The sequence below is a fragment of the Podarcis bocagei genome (genome assembly GCF_964188305.1).
Source record: "Podarcis bocagei genome assembly, chromosome: 17".
In the NCBI taxonomy this organism is placed as follows: Eukaryota; Metazoa; Chordata; class Lepidosauria; order Squamata; family Lacertidae; genus Podarcis; species Podarcis bocagei.
The window spans coordinates 16,033,996-16,050,952 of NC_138143.1; the positions used below are offsets into that span (position 1 = coordinate 16,033,996).

General features: G+C 45.8%; 1 protein-coding gene across 2 annotated transcripts in view; it reads right to left on the reverse strand.

The window, feature by feature from the left end:
• ADAMTSL1 (ADAMTS like 1) overlaps window positions 1-16,957 on the reverse strand; it is a 505,954-nt gene that overhangs the window by 127,323 nt on the left and 361,674 nt on the right. For both annotated transcript variants that reach the window (XM_081176059.1, XM_081176060.1), the window contains 3 exons: window positions 14,188-14,392; window positions 11,211-11,358; window positions 7,079-7,163 (listed from right to left, as the gene is read on the reverse strand). In XM_081176059.1, coding sequence (XP_081032185.1) covers window positions 7,079-7,163; window positions 11,211-11,358; window positions 14,188-14,392 — 438 coding nt within the window. The remainder of the gene's footprint in view (window positions 1-7,078; window positions 7,164-11,210; window positions 11,359-14,187; window positions 14,393-16,957) is intronic.

A 16,957-nucleotide genomic window follows, 5' to 3' on the forward strand; every position in this document is an offset into this window, starting at 1 on the left:
TCCAGGATGCATCCGGTGTTCCACAGGTCGGTGCTCACTCCCTACAGGACACCTCACAGGTTCCAGGAACCAGGAACAGCACCGAGTCCGTCTCAGGAGCGGACGGAGGCGGGGAGATTGCCACAGCAGGACCCCATCAACGAAGTCACGGAGATTTTGGACTCCAGATGGGGGGAAGACGGAGTGGAATACCTCCTAGCCAGAGAGGGCACCCGGGCTAGTGCTAATAGCTGGGTGCCAGACTACGCTTTGGAGGAACCCCTGCTCAAGGACGAGTTTCATGCCCTTTTCCCACACAGACCCATGCCAGCAGGCTTCTTCGACGACTGGTTGTTCACGCCCACACTTTCCTCCAGCACGTTCCATGGCTTCGACTCGGACGGGGAGCCCGCACAGCGCACACGTTCCCCAGAGGGGTCACCGGAGGGTTCGGCGTCCGACACCTCGTATTGGTGGGACGATCGGCCAGAGGAGCAGTGGCGCCGGAGGTGGCTGGAGATGCCAGGTCAAGCAACCGACGCAGAGACTGACATGGACGTGTGCGGTGAGGATCTCGGTTTCGAGCACGGCGGCACTGAAATGGAGGCGGAGCAGCTCAACGTTGACGAACGCGAGGAGGAAGACTCGGAGGTCTTCAGTTGGCGGCCAGCGACGAGGAGCGAACTGTATCCGGCATTCACTCCTGCGATGATGGAGCACCCAGCAACCACCCTTGAAAGTGGGGAGGGGGGAAGGTGGGGCTTCGAGGGGGGGATGGATGTCAGGGGTTCAGGAGCAGAGACGCAGAGAAGGGAGGAGACAGAGAGCGAGGGGGAGGAATACGAAGGAAAGATGAGTGGGGATGACGAACCGAGATCGCCGAGCTTATCCAGTGAGTCCGAGGATTCCCAGAAGGGAGCGCCAGCGGTCAGAGCAAGGGGGGAAAGCAGGGGGACACCCCAGGAAGAAGGGTCCAGAGAGGAATCAGAGAGCAGCAGTTGGAGATCGGGACCCACGTACCCAGCCGGGAGCAGCGGGGAGAAAGGGGACCAGATATCGGGTTCCGGAGGCTTTCAGAAGGAGGGAGGGCATGAGTCAGGAGTAGTCACGCCCACCTCGGGGAGCGACGAAACGATCAAGAGGAAGGTTGAGAGTTGGGCGCGCGCGCCAAGTTCAAATGTAGCGGAAGCTGGCGCAGTAAGCAGCCCAGAGAGTGAACCAGGTTCCAAAGCCCGCCGCAAGGAGGCGGAAGGGTCAGGGGGGTCCGCGTCAGAAGAGAGTAGGAAAGAAGAGACCCCGGGGGGCAGAAGGACCCAGAGACGGAAGGAAAGGCGCAGGAGGTGGAGCAAGGCTAGGGTATTAAGCTGGTGTGCTAGAGGCGGAGACTCAGACGGGTCTTCGTCGTTCTGACCTAGAAGAAGTAGGGCTGCGCATTGCAGTTTGGAAATGGAACCTGTAATCCAATAAAGACTCTTTGAAACTAAGCACTGGCTGACTTGGTCCTATGTGAGCTGGGACTGGGCGGCAGCCCTGACAATTCTCATAAGATTTTGTTGCTTTTGGAAGGTTAGCAGACTGTAGGTTTGTGTTTCGGCTTGTCAAAAAGGGCTGTTTTCACAACTGCAGGGTGGGTCATAGGTGGGTCATAGAATTTAGCCCTCTGAAATTTGTTTTATGATAGAGGAGGATATCCTATCTAGTTCAGGCAGATAGAAAGCGACTAGTTTATCTCAGCTAGATGAATAAAGTGTGCTGAGTGGCAGTTTCTTATTCTCCTCTTTCTTGTATTTGTGGGAAAGATCCCACTGCTAACCAAACAAGACCTTCTACAGTACTCCTACGCAGTGGCATAGTGTGGGTTGTCAGTGCCCAGAGCTGTGTGGAGGGGATTTGTGGAATGGAGGGAAACAGGTGGAATACGCATGCACATTCAGCTGCATAACGGTGTCCTCATCACCCAGGAGATTGTGGTTGAAGATAGGAAAAGAGGAGTTGTTCTGTTGCCTGGAGAGGTCACTTCCTGGTTCGCATGGAGAAGCTATGTTCAAGGAAGTTTCTGATACAGTGGTACCTCTACTTATGTGCACCTCTGGTTACGTATCCTTCGGGATACACACACGGCAAACCTGGAAGTATTTTTCTGGGTTTCGATGCACACGCATCCGCAGAAGTGCTCTTCCTCGCCGTACGCATGTGCAGAAGCACTCTACCATGACGCGCGCATGAGCAGAACAGACACCTCCAGTTGCGGAAATCTCGAGTTACCTGTCCTTAACTGGAGGTTGTTGTTGTTTAGTCGTTTAGTCATGTCCGACTTCTTGTGACCCCATGGACCAGAGCACGCCAGGCACTCCTGTCTTCCACTGCCTCCCGCAGTTTGGTCAAATTCATGCTGGTAGCATGAGAACACTATCCAACCATCTCGTCCTCCGTCGTCCCCTTCTCCTTGTGCCCTCCATCTTTCCCAACATCAGGGTCTTTTCCAGGGAGTCTTCTCTTCTCATGAGGTGGCCAAAGAAGTGGAGTCTCAGCTTCAAGATCTGTCCTTCCAGTGAGCACTCAGGGCTGATTTCCTTCAGAATGGATCGGTTGGATCTTCTTGCAGTCCATGGGACTCTCAAGAGTCTCCTCCAGCACCATCATTCAAAAGCATCAGTTCTTCGGCGATCAGCCTTCTTTATGGTCCAGCTCTCATTTCCATACATCACTACTGGGAAAACCATAGCTTTAACTACTATATGGACCTTTGTCGGCAAGGTGATGTCTCTGCTTTTTAAGATGCTGTCTAGGTTTGTCATTGCTTTTCTCCCAAGAAAGCAGGTGTCTTTTAATTTCGAGGCTGCTGTCACCATCTGCAGTGATCATGGAGCCCAAGAAAGTAAAATCTCTCACTGCCTCCATTTCTTCCCCTTCTATTTTATTGTGCTTTTATTACTTTGATGGGAGCTGCCCAGAGTGGCATATAAATTACTACTACTACTACTACTACTACTACTACTACTACTACTACTAATAGAGCCCAGCAATGGAGCCCAGCAATGAAAGTGCACAGCTGTACTGAGGCAGCACCAGGTGTTGAAGTTTTGTGCCCCTAATAAATTTGCACCTGGGGCAACTGCCCCTGTGGTCCCCCCACTGTACACCAATGCTCCTTACAACCACACAAGGACAGCGGAAGGGAATAGAAAACCACTGCTGCTCCATGCCACACCATATAACCTACCTAGGATAAATACACAACTGGAACCACTTTGAATATTTTTGGCCCCACCCTCAAAATTGACGAAATGCTCTCCTCAGTTCACCCCCTACAATGGGGTAGTAATTGTGAAGAAGGTATTTCGCAACAGACCAAAGAAAGAATTAAAGATAACAAACATCTCATTTTCTATCAAAGAAACCTTAATCCACCCAAACATTGTGATGTTATTTTACAGAGCTGTTTCTCCATTTTACAGCTGGGGAAACAACTCTGTAAAGCAAACAGATCTGCTGAATAAAAAGGTGCTGATAAGTACAAATAAAATCTCTGCTTAAGTTCTTGGGATTCCTTTCATCCCCCCCACCCCTGTCCAAGGCTGTATATAATTCCTTCAATCATGGTCTTTACCATTTGTCCAAAATACTTTATAATTATATTCCATATTTTCTTTTGTACCTTATCCCAGAATCCTTACAAAAATCCATTTGTACCACTATTCAGAAATCTGTTGTGCTGTCATTTTTAAAAGAATGCAATAACTATTCAACACCAAGCATTTGGGGAGGTTCCCCCCCCTCACGAAGCAACGCCAACATTAATTCTCAACATTCAGATCCAGACTTTTGTCAATAAGTCCATGATCATGACTTCTTCTGGAGTTGTGGCTTCTCCTAGCTTATTTTTTTAGTGCTCTGCAGCAGAAATATGGGCTATGATTCAAATCATCCCTTTCCAGTGTAAGCAACGTGATCCCTGTTTGACACCCCCCCAACACTGCCCAGTTCCCATTATACAACTGAAGGGTAATTATAGTTTGTTAAATATGTATTTAGAAAAGTGGTTTACTAGTAGACAGAAAACTGCAGAAATCCAAAAACTGGGCTTCCAAATTAAAATAAATAAAAACAGATTCAAACGTGTATCTGGCACTTGGCTATAAATGAACAAAAGGCACATATGAAATATATAATAGCTCTGAAGTATAACTTCATCATAACATGTAACAGCTGACAAATATATATTTACATACGATACATATAAATATAAACATAACTATGATCTTGAGTATAATATTGTACATTTCCTCACTGTTTCCCCATGGCTTCAATTAAAATTTACGCGATTTCAGGTCAGCCATGCCAGCATGGCAGCTTTACTATCTCAAAGACAAATTTTATGAGATGAAAATATGGCTCTAACATCAATCAAAACCAAAAATTGTCTCCAGGAAGGCTAGATATGTTTCAGCTAAAGGTGTTTTGGAATGTGAAAGGTTCAGAGTCTAAAGGACAGCTGAAGCAGCTTGCACAAATCCTGCTGCTTTTCTGACACCATGAGGAAGACGTTAATTTTTTCCCCAATCCCAGGGCCGGCTCAAGACATTTGGCCACCTGAGGCAAAGGAGAAGATGGCACTCCATCCTAATTCAATGTTCAGAACCCAACTGGGCTGATGTTTGAATTTTACTTCAATGTTGATGATAGGAGTAGAATCCTGCACCACATCTGGGACAGCTGTCCAGATTAGGGGCCACAGGAGGGAGAAGTGGCAACAGAGTCAGTTGCCTTACTCTGCCTAATATTAGAGCCGGCCTTGTTCCTTTCACAGCAGCAGCAGTTTTCAGAAAAGGTGATAGTGACTGAAAAAGTAGCATCGTGGAAAATGCTTAGGTGGCCCTTCTCCCCTGTGGCTGCTTTTAAACAAAGAAAAAATATGTTGTTGTTTAGTCGTGTCCAATACTTCATGACCCCATTTAGGTCACGCCAGGCACTCCTGTCTTCCACTGCCTCCCCCAGTTTGATCAAACTCATGCTGGTAGCGTCGAGAACACTGTCCAACCATCTCGTCCTCTGTTGTCCCCTTCTCCTGGGAGTCTTCTCTTCTCATGAGGTGCCCAAAGTCTTGGAGCCTCAGCTTTAGGATCTGTCCTTCCAGTGAGCTCTCAGGACTGATTTCCAGCACCATAATTCAAAAGCATCAATTCTTCGGCGATCAGCTTTCTTTATGGTCCAGCTCTTACTTCCATACATCACTACTGGGAAAACCATAGCTTGAACTACTATACGGACCTTTGTCGGCAAGGTGATGTCTCTACTTTTTAAGATGCTGTCTAGATTTGTCATTGCTTTTCTCCCAAGAAGCAGGTGTCTTTTAATTTCGTGGCTGCTGTCACCATCTGCAGTGATCATGGAGCCCAAGAAAGTAAAATCTCTCACTGCCTCCATTTCTTCCCCTTCTATTTGCCAGGAGGTGATGGGTCCAGTGGCCATGATCTTCGTTTTTTTGATGTTGAGCTTCAGACCATATTTTGCGCTCTCCTCTTTCACCCTCATTAAAGGGTTCTTTAATTCCTCCTCACTTTCTGCCATCAAGGTTGTGTCATCTGCATATCTGAGGTTGTTGATATTTCTTCCGGCAATATTAATTCCGGCTTGCGATTCACCCAGCCCAGCCTTTCGCATGAAAAAATATACCGTACTTCACATCTATTTTGGCATTTATCAGCATCCCGTGAGAAACCACTTCCCATTTCAATACAGTAGGAACGAAAGGGAACCTTATGAGAAAGTCTTACGGGGCTTGTTCTTTAATCCCCACCGCACCCTGGTTAAGTTGTAATATTTTAGCTTGGTGAATCAATAACATTCTTTAGTTTTTAATGTTTGATTACCGTACTTTTCCATGTATAAGATGAGGGGTGGTTTTTTTTACACAAAAAGAATGTTAAAAATCGGGGTTCGTCTTATACACGGATAGTGCAGAGGGGAGACGGGTGATTTGTTTTGGCCATGAGCAGCAGCTTGTCACTGGTGACTGGATGGGTGATTGGTGGCTGCGGCAAGGGCTGTTTTGGATTGGCTTCTTCTGTGACAATTGGGCGGGCGATTGCTGGTGTTTGTGAGTCGGGTGAGTGATTTTCGGCATTCCCCCCCCCAAAAAAAAGCTCAACAACTCAGGGCCATTTCCCCCCATTTTCTTAAGATAGGGGGCGTGTTAAACATGGAAAAATATGTTAAGTAAAATGTCATATTTCAAGGTGGGAACCTCTAAATCAGTGGTTCTCAACATGTGGGTCGCCAGATGTTGTTGGACTACAACTCCCATCATCTCTGAGCTCTGGCCTTGCTAGCTAGGGGTGATGGGAGTTGTAGTCCAACAACATCTGGGGACCTACAGGTTGAGAAAGGCTGCTCTAAATGTTTAAGTGAGAAACATTTTCTGAAATGAAAATTTACTTGGTAAAAGCACCCCATGAACCTTGGGAGTGCAGGGTGTGTGGAAATCTCAGATCCGATGGCCAGAGTTCACAAGATGAACTGCTGTAAACATGGCATTTCTGTGATGAATGTGATATCTAGGCTGGCTCTGAGCTAGCATAGGCTGGAAGCGGCAAGTTTTGATGTTTGTGTGTGCTTTCAAACTCATGCGAAGCCTGAACTGTACAGTTATGCGAGAGGTTTTGCACTGCTTCCGCAATGGAGAGTTTGAGTCAGCTCTTATTCACCAGTTTACACGAACCAAAATAAATAAACTCAATCAGCATGCACAAAACCACTTCGGCTACGAGTGAAAATCAGCACAACTTGATTAAAAACCTCAGCTGCTACAAGCTTAGAGGGTCATAAAAATAAGCCCTCTGTGAATCAACTTACTCAGTTGTTAGAGCTACATCATGTTAATTGTGGTTTAACTCCTTGCAAGAAGACACAAATCAGCCAGGAAGACTTTCAAGTTAAGGGCAGGATTATGGGGTATGGAAAATATCCTAACTTCAATGGGGTTTAACTCCATTCCGGAATGTAACAAAATGCACCGCACATAGTCTTAAAGTAAAATACAGTTTCAAAGCACTGATCAACTCCTGACCTCATCCCAGTTTCAGAAAACCATACTCACGTTGGTTCTTCTGATACTATTGCTCCTTCTTCCAATTCCTGGGCTTGCTTGTACCATGGCAATTTAGCTTCAACAGGAAGTTTTTCTGCGGGAATAATTACAGGTAAATAGGAATTATGCCGCTGTAATATCATGCACATTTTTTTTTGTAAATCAACCCACCGATTTTGTGTGTGCTGCATTTATTTCATACTAGTCACTATGACCACAGTGTTTGTGGAGAGCACATTCTGTCTCTGGGGACAGGGTGCAGTAAGTCTCTGCGGCCTCATTTGCAAACAATGCAAAACTGCAGCTCCTATCATTCCCAGACAGCATGGTCAATAGGGATGTGACAGGAGGTGAACAACATCTGGAGAGTCACAGGATAGCCACCCTGGTTTAGTGTGTCATCCAAATCCTAAACTCTGGTTAATCTGAACTATGGTTAAGATGCGGCTGATCTAAAACGCAAGCTGAAGTTTCCAAACTCCTCCTTGCAGACGTATTGGAGGAGACCAATGAGCTGGAGTCTGAAGCTCAGTTTCATTACACTAAACATTGGTTTAGTATTACGTCTGCAATAGCTCTCTCTCTGTGTGTGTGCCCTGCACATTTCTGCCAGAGGGATTTGTGGGCTTCATGACGCAGAAGTCATGGATCTCCCCTTGTGGGAGACATGAGGTTTTGTTTTCACTTATAAGCAGTGGCAGGAAGTGAAAATACACAGGTGCACACATTTCCCCCTGTTCCTTTTAATGTGCCTTATAGCCCCAAGTTCACGTTAACAGATCTGAAGATTCCTGCCTTGCTTAGTCAAAGATGTGTGTGTAGTTATACCCATTGCACCCTCACTTTAATAACCTGAAAAACAAAATATATACTAAACTCCACTCTGATGGTTTATTATGACATTCAAGAAAATCCAGATGTGATGAGTGATAGTTGAAGAAACAGGCAAATGCAAAAATAGTTCAGTGATGCCCTTTCCAGTTTGAGCTTATCAGTTCATCAATATGTGAATTCGAAGAATGAGCTGAATACTTTCCCTGTCATTTTTGATACAAAACAGCGCTGCTCCATATCCCGACCTCTCCCTTCCCCTCCAAAATCAGTACCAAAAATATACATTAGAAGTATCTAATAAAATACTCACTTTAGGAGCCAAAATACACTCCCTTGGGAACATAAATCTGGATTTGGCTAGAGTAAACTGGAGCAAACCAGACTTGCAATGGCCCTTCAAGGCTAGACCTGAGGTCCTGAGCCCATGACAAATGGGTGACTTCACCCTGAAGGAACAGAAAACCATCCTCAGGGACTTACTGATCTCTGCGGAGATCACTGGATGCTACAGCGCTGCTCCCAAGCTCTCTGACTACAGCAGGCTGCTGGAAATATGTGATCCGCCTACATGACTCCCTGAAATTCATGACCCAGAAACAACCCTACATGGGCCCTTTTTTCCTTTCAAAACCACTTGAACAACAGTTTACAGTTCTCATATTCAAACTAGCTAGAAAAACAGCAGCTGTAGATAGTTGCTACTTATGAGCAACATTGCTCTGATTAGAGTCTCCAATTCTGGCAATTCGACACATGCAGTTGTTTCTGAGTAAGCCCAATCTGTTTTGTCTTTAATCCTAGAATTAAGAGCCCTGGGTCCATATGGAACACGGCTTTTCTGAACCTCCCACCAATAGCTCATTGCACTTCCCCCAAAAAACCTTCTCTTGAAGGTTGAGAGAACTTCAAAAGTGGAATTTAACATATGCAGGGAATGCAATCTGGAGTGAACTCTATTAACCCTCCCCTTTCTGCTTGTGTGTGGACTGGGCGGGTGAAGCTTTAGATGCTGCAAGACACAAAATTCAGATGAAATCTTTTGATGATGGATCTACTATAGGGACATATACCCAGCCTAAGGATTCAATAAGGGCATTCCCTGCTGCTTAGGGCCCCAAGTTTTCTTCTAGGCACAGAAGACTGCCACAGAGCAGAACAGGAAATTAATACATACATACATACATACATACATACATACATACATACATACATACTTTTATTCCATGCTTCCTTCCCACAATTCAAATCATGCTCAAGGCGACTTGCAACATGAAAATATGCAACTACAACATGACAAAGTAGTAATAAACTGTAGATAAAATGTTTTAAAATGCACAACCAGGCTGAACAATTTTCACACAACAAGCTTTAAAATAAAGATGCAAAAAACCCAACAACCCCCCCCAACAACCTCCCCAATAGATTGTGCATTCAACATTTTTCATACAGTCTTTCACATTGACTGAACTATCCGTTGCAATTCTGGCAACACACAGTGACTATAACCTGTAAATCCTATTTCACATCTCCTGTGATGAATTTTCCTGGAGTAGATTTATGGGCATGAGGACAAGAGGAAGAGGATAATGAAGTTATTATGCCCTGATTCCTCCCCGACCATTACTTGCCAGATTTCTACTCAGATATATTTAGTGGTACCACTTGATGTTATATATGTGGAAATGCAGCTCTTAGCTTAATCTGTATTTTACCATGTTCATTAACTCTAATATGTAAAGAGATATTTCTGTTTATACACCGTATACTTATTTTTATGGTAATGGAAAGTCATGCCTTACTGCTTTTCTTTCACCCTTTTAAAAAACTGTACAGCCTTGTAAAACAAAAACACCCCCCCCCCCCCGATGGTGCTTTCCTGTACAGATGCCTGTGTGATGCCTGTAAAATATGATGTGTATATGCCTTGGTGGGTTAGAGGGAAAGAGACATATTAAGTCACATTCTGTTTACAAATCCAAGGCATTCTGCTGTCCTTTCCAACTCTATGATTTGACTTTAGCATCTGAGACAGCCAATCCCAGAAGCAGGGTGTAAAAACACAATAACAATGTTACAATAAATAAAACAAAGCAAACTTGCTGACTTTGCAAGCTGTTGAGCTGATCTTAACTTTGGTCTGACACAATACAATTATCATGGCGTTTGCAACTTGTTTGGAGATGACATGATACAGTATCATCTCAGACCCTGATGTTGCTCTAGGAAGCTAAATGCAGTCAGAACAGAATATACACACTTTCAGAGTTAATGCTAAATACTACTTCTGGTAAATAAGCCACTATAGCTGCTAGAGGGCTGTGAAAATTTGTGTCCTGGGCTTTTTAACCACAGATTTGTGGTCTGGGTTAAACCACAGAGCCTAGGACTTGCCGATCAGAAGGTTGGCAGTTCGAATCCCCGCGACGGGGTGAGTTCCCGTTGCTCGGCCCCTGCTCCTGGCAACCTAGTAGTTCAATAGCACGGCAAAGTGCAAGTAGATAAATAGGTACCGCTCCAGCGGGAAGGTAAACGGCATTTCCGTGCACTGCTCTGGTTCTCCAGAAGCGGCTTAGTCATGATGGCCACATGACTCGGAAGCTATACACGGCTCCCTCAGCCAATAAAGCGAGATGAGCGCCGCAACCCCAGAGTCGGTCACGACTGGACCTAATGGTCAGGGGTCCCTTTACCTTTACCCATGTACTGGGACATAGGTGGGGCTGTGGTCTAAACCACTAAGCCTCTTGGGCTTGCCAATCAGAAGGTCGGCGGTTGAAACCCCCGCAACAGGGTGAGCGCCTGTTGCTCTGTCCCAGCTCCTGCCAACCTAGCAGTTCAAGAGCACGTCAAAGTGCAAGTAGATAAATAGGTACAACTGCAGCGGGAAGGTAAACGGCATTTCCATGTGCTCTGGTTTCCATCACGGTGTTCCATTGCGCCAGAAGCAGTTTAGTCACCCAAAAAGCAGTCTGTGGACAAACGCCGGCTCCCTTGGCCTGAAAGCGAGATGAGCACCGCAACCCCCTAGTTGCCTTTCACTGGATGTAACTGTCCAGGGGTCCTTTACCTTTACCTTACCTTTTATCCATCTACTATCTGAAACCTAAGGGGTGCATTGGTTGCCAGATGTGAACCCCCCCTGCAGCTCTCCTACCACTATATTGGCTGAAATTAAACCTAAGGCATCACCTCTCAGACATCTGAATTATTGGTGGAAATTTCCTGCTACTGGGGTGGCAGGGAGTACATGTATTTAGAGGGAGAGAGAGAGAAAAGCAGGCAAGGATTCTTCTGCCCTGTGTTTTACCTTTGGGCTTGTAGCAAGGAGTGGGGACGATGCATTCTTCTTTGATGTGAGGCTTTGTTTTAGCAGTGCAGCCACCGGTATGCATCCCTCTGTGATCAATGCACAGAACCACCCGGTATCTTAGGCCTTGGCCACATGTCACTGTGCACTGAAAGGAAAAAACAATGAAAAAAGTATATTCCTGAATAGCCAGACTCTGCCTTCCTTTTCTAACCCTGCTTGCCCATATGGACAATTAGCAATCTGAACCAGAACAACACCATCCACCCATCCTGGCTTTCTGATCATGGTTTGTTAGGAAGAAGCAAACCACAACTCTGGTTTATGCATAACAACAAACCATGTACATACAGCTTATTTCTTCTGCTCATACCTGGGCAAGAGCAACAGGGCAGAATATGCTAGCATGCTGCTTAATCCCAATTAGCCGTTAATGGTGGCGTTGCATGGGGGGCCCACAGAGGTGATTGCCCTGGGCACAAAATTGTTAGGGGTGCAAAAATTCATCACCCAGTGCTGCCTCAATACAGCTGTGCGCTTCCGTTGCTGGGCTCCATTGAAAACAGCTTCTCCATACAAACCAGCAAGTGACCTCTCCAGACAATGGAATGACTTCTTTTCTTATCTCTACGGCTATGATCTGCTGGGTGATGTGGACACCATTAGGCAGTTGAATGTGCATGCATACTCTGTCCATTTCTCTCCCTCCCACCCTGCACCTCATGGCCTTGGACACTGGCAACCCATGCTACACCACTGGCTACAAGCACTGGTTTATGGTTCCCAACGTGTGCTTGGTGTGTGACTGGCATTCTGAGTTAAGAGGAAGGAAGAAGAGAATATGATGGTTTGGATTGTTCATAATTATTTGGTAGATAGGTCGTCTTCTTTCTTTCTTTCTTTCTTTCTTTCTTTCTTTCTTTCTTTCTTTCTTTCTCACTCGCTCGCTATCTCAGTACCGGCTATTTGGCTTGCAGCCACAAGTTGTTGTGCTTACTAACACATCATCACTTTCATTTGTAGTCACTTTGGCTAAAGGCAAAGCACTTAATGTTATGTGGTAATCAGTGCGATGTCAAGCTTTTTTGGAATGGTGAATGGTGAACTACATACAGTAGGCTCTGCTCCTTCAACTACTTTCTAAATTATATTTTAAACCCACATGTAGTGAAGGGTATTCTTTATGAATGTTCTCCCATGGTGATTTTGTTGGGTTACTTGTAGGAAACACACTAGGGTCTTATATTTGCAGCCTGAATACATTTCACTATGTGTATTATCCTAAACTTTCACCCCGATTTTAAAACTATCCCTCCTTGGGATAGTTTTATGTTCTCGTTATCCTCAGCATTATATAAAAGCAAAGGCTTTGTCAGCGTCCTACACAATAAACCGATCTTGTATAGTAATCACCACTCATTTCACAATTGAGGTATAACTGGGCTAAAGAACCAAATTTTGAAATCTTGTGCTGTTGAGGCACAGGGAAAAGGTAACTTTCCCACTGATTTATTGTATGGACAAGGCACACTGAGGCAACATGACGACTGAAATTGCCCTGTGCCTCCAAACCCTACACAAGTGCCAATATGCTGCCCTCCAGATGTCATTGGACTACAACTCCCATCATCTCGAACTACTCGCCATGCTGGCTGGACATGACCTATCACTGATCTACACTGTGTTTTGCATGTGCAGTCATTCTATTCTTTATACTGAGCTGCCTCCAGCTATTTACAAACGCTTCACAATTTGCTATTTAAAAACTCACAGAGCTAACACACAGGTTCTGAGCTGTGGTTTTTTTTTTGTAAGAAGTCCAGGAGAGATCAGAGCCTCTCTACAGAAAGGTGTCCTCGGATAATGATATGGAGACTGTTGGAGGTGCCAGGTGCTGTCCTGCTTCCCCTGTGGGTTGATATACTGTGGAAATGGAAGATAAAAGAGCAACCTCCAAGATTCCTAGACTGCCGTTCCTGTGCTGATCTCTTGACATTCCTTCAGTGTTATACTGATACTCTTAGGCTGACCTAACCTCACTTCCTCTCCCTTCTTCTCTATGCCTCCCTTGTGACCAGAGGGACGCTTGAATCTCTCTCCATCTGAGATGCAAGCAAATTAGCTAGAACTGGGGATCTCTCCAATCAAGTTATAAACACAGATTTTTATTTATTTATTTTACAAACTCAGAATCTCAATGTGCTTCTCCGGTGTGTGTGTGTGTGTGTGTGTGTCAAGTACAGTGGTACCTCAGTTTATGAACTTAATCAGTTCTGGAAGTCCGTTCTTAAACCAAAACCGTTCTTAAACCGAGGCACGCTTTCCCTAATGAGGCCTCCCGTCGCCGGCGCCCTTCCACTGTTCAGATTCTGTTCTTAGACCAAGGTAAGGTTCTCAAACCAAGACACTATTTCTGGTTTTGTGGAGTTTGTAAACCAAATCATTCTGAAACCAGACTCTTCTTAAACCGAGGTACAACTGTATGTTCCTCCAGGGGGGTTTCTGCATGGTTAACTTCTGCTGAGCATTTAAGCTCTCGCTGCCACCAGCCACAGTAGTCTAAAGAGAGGCTGTATCCCACTTTTCATAATAATAGCCTATCATAATAGCAATCTACCCTTGTTGATTCCTTGTTGGGCACATTCGTGAAATGCACCACAGGGCTTTATAGAACTGAGAGGGCTAATAAGCAATGCTGCAATATACAGTGGTACCTCTGGTTGCGAACAGGATCCATTCCGGAGCCCTGTTCGCAACCTGAGCAGAACGCAACCCGCGTCTGCGCGTGCACAGGTCGCGATTCACCGCTTCTGCTCATGCGCATGACGTCATTTTGAGCATCTGTGCATGCGGCGAAACCCGGAAGTAACCCTTTCCGGTACTTCCGGGTCACCGCAGGACACAACCTGAAAACGCTCAACCTGAAGCAAACGCAAGGTATGACTGTAATATATACGTATTTTAAGAAAAGGGTTACCGGAGACCACTCCTGAGCCAACCACTTGGGGCAATCGAAGATGTTGCAAGGCTGGACAATGGGCATCTTCGGAGTGTACATGCACTTCCATTCTTCCACAGAGCTGACGAGCCCCTGGATGTCCTCTTCCACACACGAGATTGTGCGGCTCTGAATGCCTCCGCCGCAAGAAGAAGAGCAGGCAGTCCACGGGGTGCTTTCCCACCTGCAAAACAAGATTCCAGTCAGGGAAAAGGCTGAGCATCCGAGCTTTCTCACTGCATGCATCTTATGATATATTGGCATTTCTCTAGCAGCAGTAGCAGCAGCAGCAGCAGCAGCAGCAGCAGCAGCAGCAAAGCACAACCATGCCGGTTGCTGGAACAATTACATCAGTCAGTATTTCACCCATGACTGCCTAAGAAGGACAAAATTATTTAGCTGGTGAAAGAATTCGCAGCATGACATGAACGGAAGAAATCTGTGGGTTCAGTATGCCTTGGCAGGGGTCACCCACCTTTATGGGTCTGTGGGCACATTTGAAAATGGGAGAAACTGTTGCAAACAACCAAGAACACATTGCAACGTTGCGTACTGATCAGCGCCTAGGCATCTTCCCTGAATCGCCATTTCTCAGGGGCAGCGCATTTCCGCAATATTCGAATGGTGAGATATTACTGCTGGGAGAATGCAGTTCCTGCAGTCTGGAATATGGCAGTGGTGTGCATGTCACAGGCACCTACTAGATTCTGCCTGAGACACCAAGCGCAGCTACACCACATTGTATGTGCCATGCTCAGAGTGCTCAGCGATGGAGCTGAAAGGGAACGGTCTCAAGGCAAAGTACATTTGCCAGTTTCTTTCCTGGCAGAGGGGTTTCCAGTTACTGTATTTTTCACCCTATAGGGCGCACTGGCCCATAGGTCGCACTTTTTTTTTGGGGGGGGGAATAAAGAAAAAATATATATTTCCCTCCCGAGCCCCAAAGAGCAAAGAAGCCATAACAGCGAGCGGGATGGATCCCGCTCGCTGTCCTGGCTTCGTTTTTAGCCTCGGGGCTGGGGGTCCGGGAGCGAAGGCGAGGTTGCGCTACCTCACCATCGCTCCCGGAGCTTGCGGGGCTGGGGGCGGGGGAAGCCTGAGCTTCCCCTGACCCCAGCCCCCAGAACGGGTCCAGGCTGCTATCCGCAGCCCAAGGCTTGCGGATAGCTTCCTGAAGCCTGGAGAGCGAGAGGGGTCGGTGCGCACCGACCCCTCTCACTCTCCAGGCTTCAGCGAAAGCCTGCATTCGCCCCATAGGACGCACACACATTTCCCCTTCATTTTTGGAGGGGAAAAAGTGAGTCCTATAGGGTAAAAAATAAGGGAAGTCTTTGAGTCAATGGTCAGCAATTAGAGGGCTGCCCTGGGTGCTAGTGTGCTAAGCCTTCAGTCTTTAACCCCTTCCATGCAGCCAGTGGGCAAGTACAGTTATTACGGATGCAGCTACGACTCCCACCACATCCAGCTATCCTTTTTGTGTTGGCAAGCAGGTGGGAAGAGGACAGCATTCCCTCAATGCTGGGCCTGGATTTGGCCCAGCAGCCTATATAGTTGCTAATTCCTACATTAGCTAGACCCAGTCATGCTATTCAAGCAATTTCCCAGGTCACATGCACACTCAATGCATGGGGCATGCTTACAGCCCAAACCACTAGCACTGACATCTATGCAGTGAGCAGGACATCTGCAGCAGAGTCCCCATGCTAGTGTGAATTTTGATGACACAGGGTTTCCTATCTGATGGAGAGCCTATGTACACAAAGTTGTAAATGCAGAGGCTTCCCTCTTCAGACATTTCATTGAATGTGCAACATTGGTGGCAATGGCCTGTAGCACAGTCCCACTTCCCTGTCCACACACCGAGTGGACGAACGTGACGACTATCTGAACAGGGCTATTGTTAATGTGAAACCAACAAAGGACTTAGGCTACAAGCCTAACACCACTTACCTGCAAGTAAGCCTCACCGAATTCAATAGGACCTACTTCTGGTTAGGGATACATGGATCTTTCAATCTCAGTTTCTCTCAAGCTCCTAATTTTTCCAAACTTAAATCCGGTTCTCTATATTTCCACAACAGTTTGTGATTTCTTGTTTAAAGTCCCCACGAAAGGCCATCAGAATTTTAGCACAAATTTATTTTAATAAACAACTTTCCATACGCTATTTTGCCCAATATACAATTTTTGCAATGCAATCTCCCCTAATGTAATGCATTGCTGTATGTGATTTTTAACATACATATATGCACTTAGTTTAGTATATAGGTTTTTGTATACATTGCTTGGCTGGAGAACTGCATTGCAAAATTTGCAGAAGTGCAAATTTCAAAGTGTGGTAAGAATTCATCTCTACACCACCTTTTTTGTTACCCAGATGAGGAATAACCACCTTTTGAATAAACCACAGAACCAAGGAAACTATTTCCAAGTCCAGCATCCAGATTTAAGGACCCAGCATTTATTATGGCTATTGTAATAGGACAGAATTCACTCATTGGTTCTGTTGTCTGTTCAAAATGTGGTTGTTCCTCACCTGGGTAACGAACAAGGTGTTGTACAGGTGAATTCTTACCATGAAAGGATGGCTTTGTTTGGGCTTGCTTATTATTTGGGAAAGTTGGTTTTAGGTAAGATTGCCTTTAAGTGGAAACTGAAATTAATTCCTCCCCTTCCCTACATCAGTTTCAGTTCCCATGCAAGACCACTCTTTGTGGGTGAAGTTCTTTGTTGACTGAGAAGCAATAGA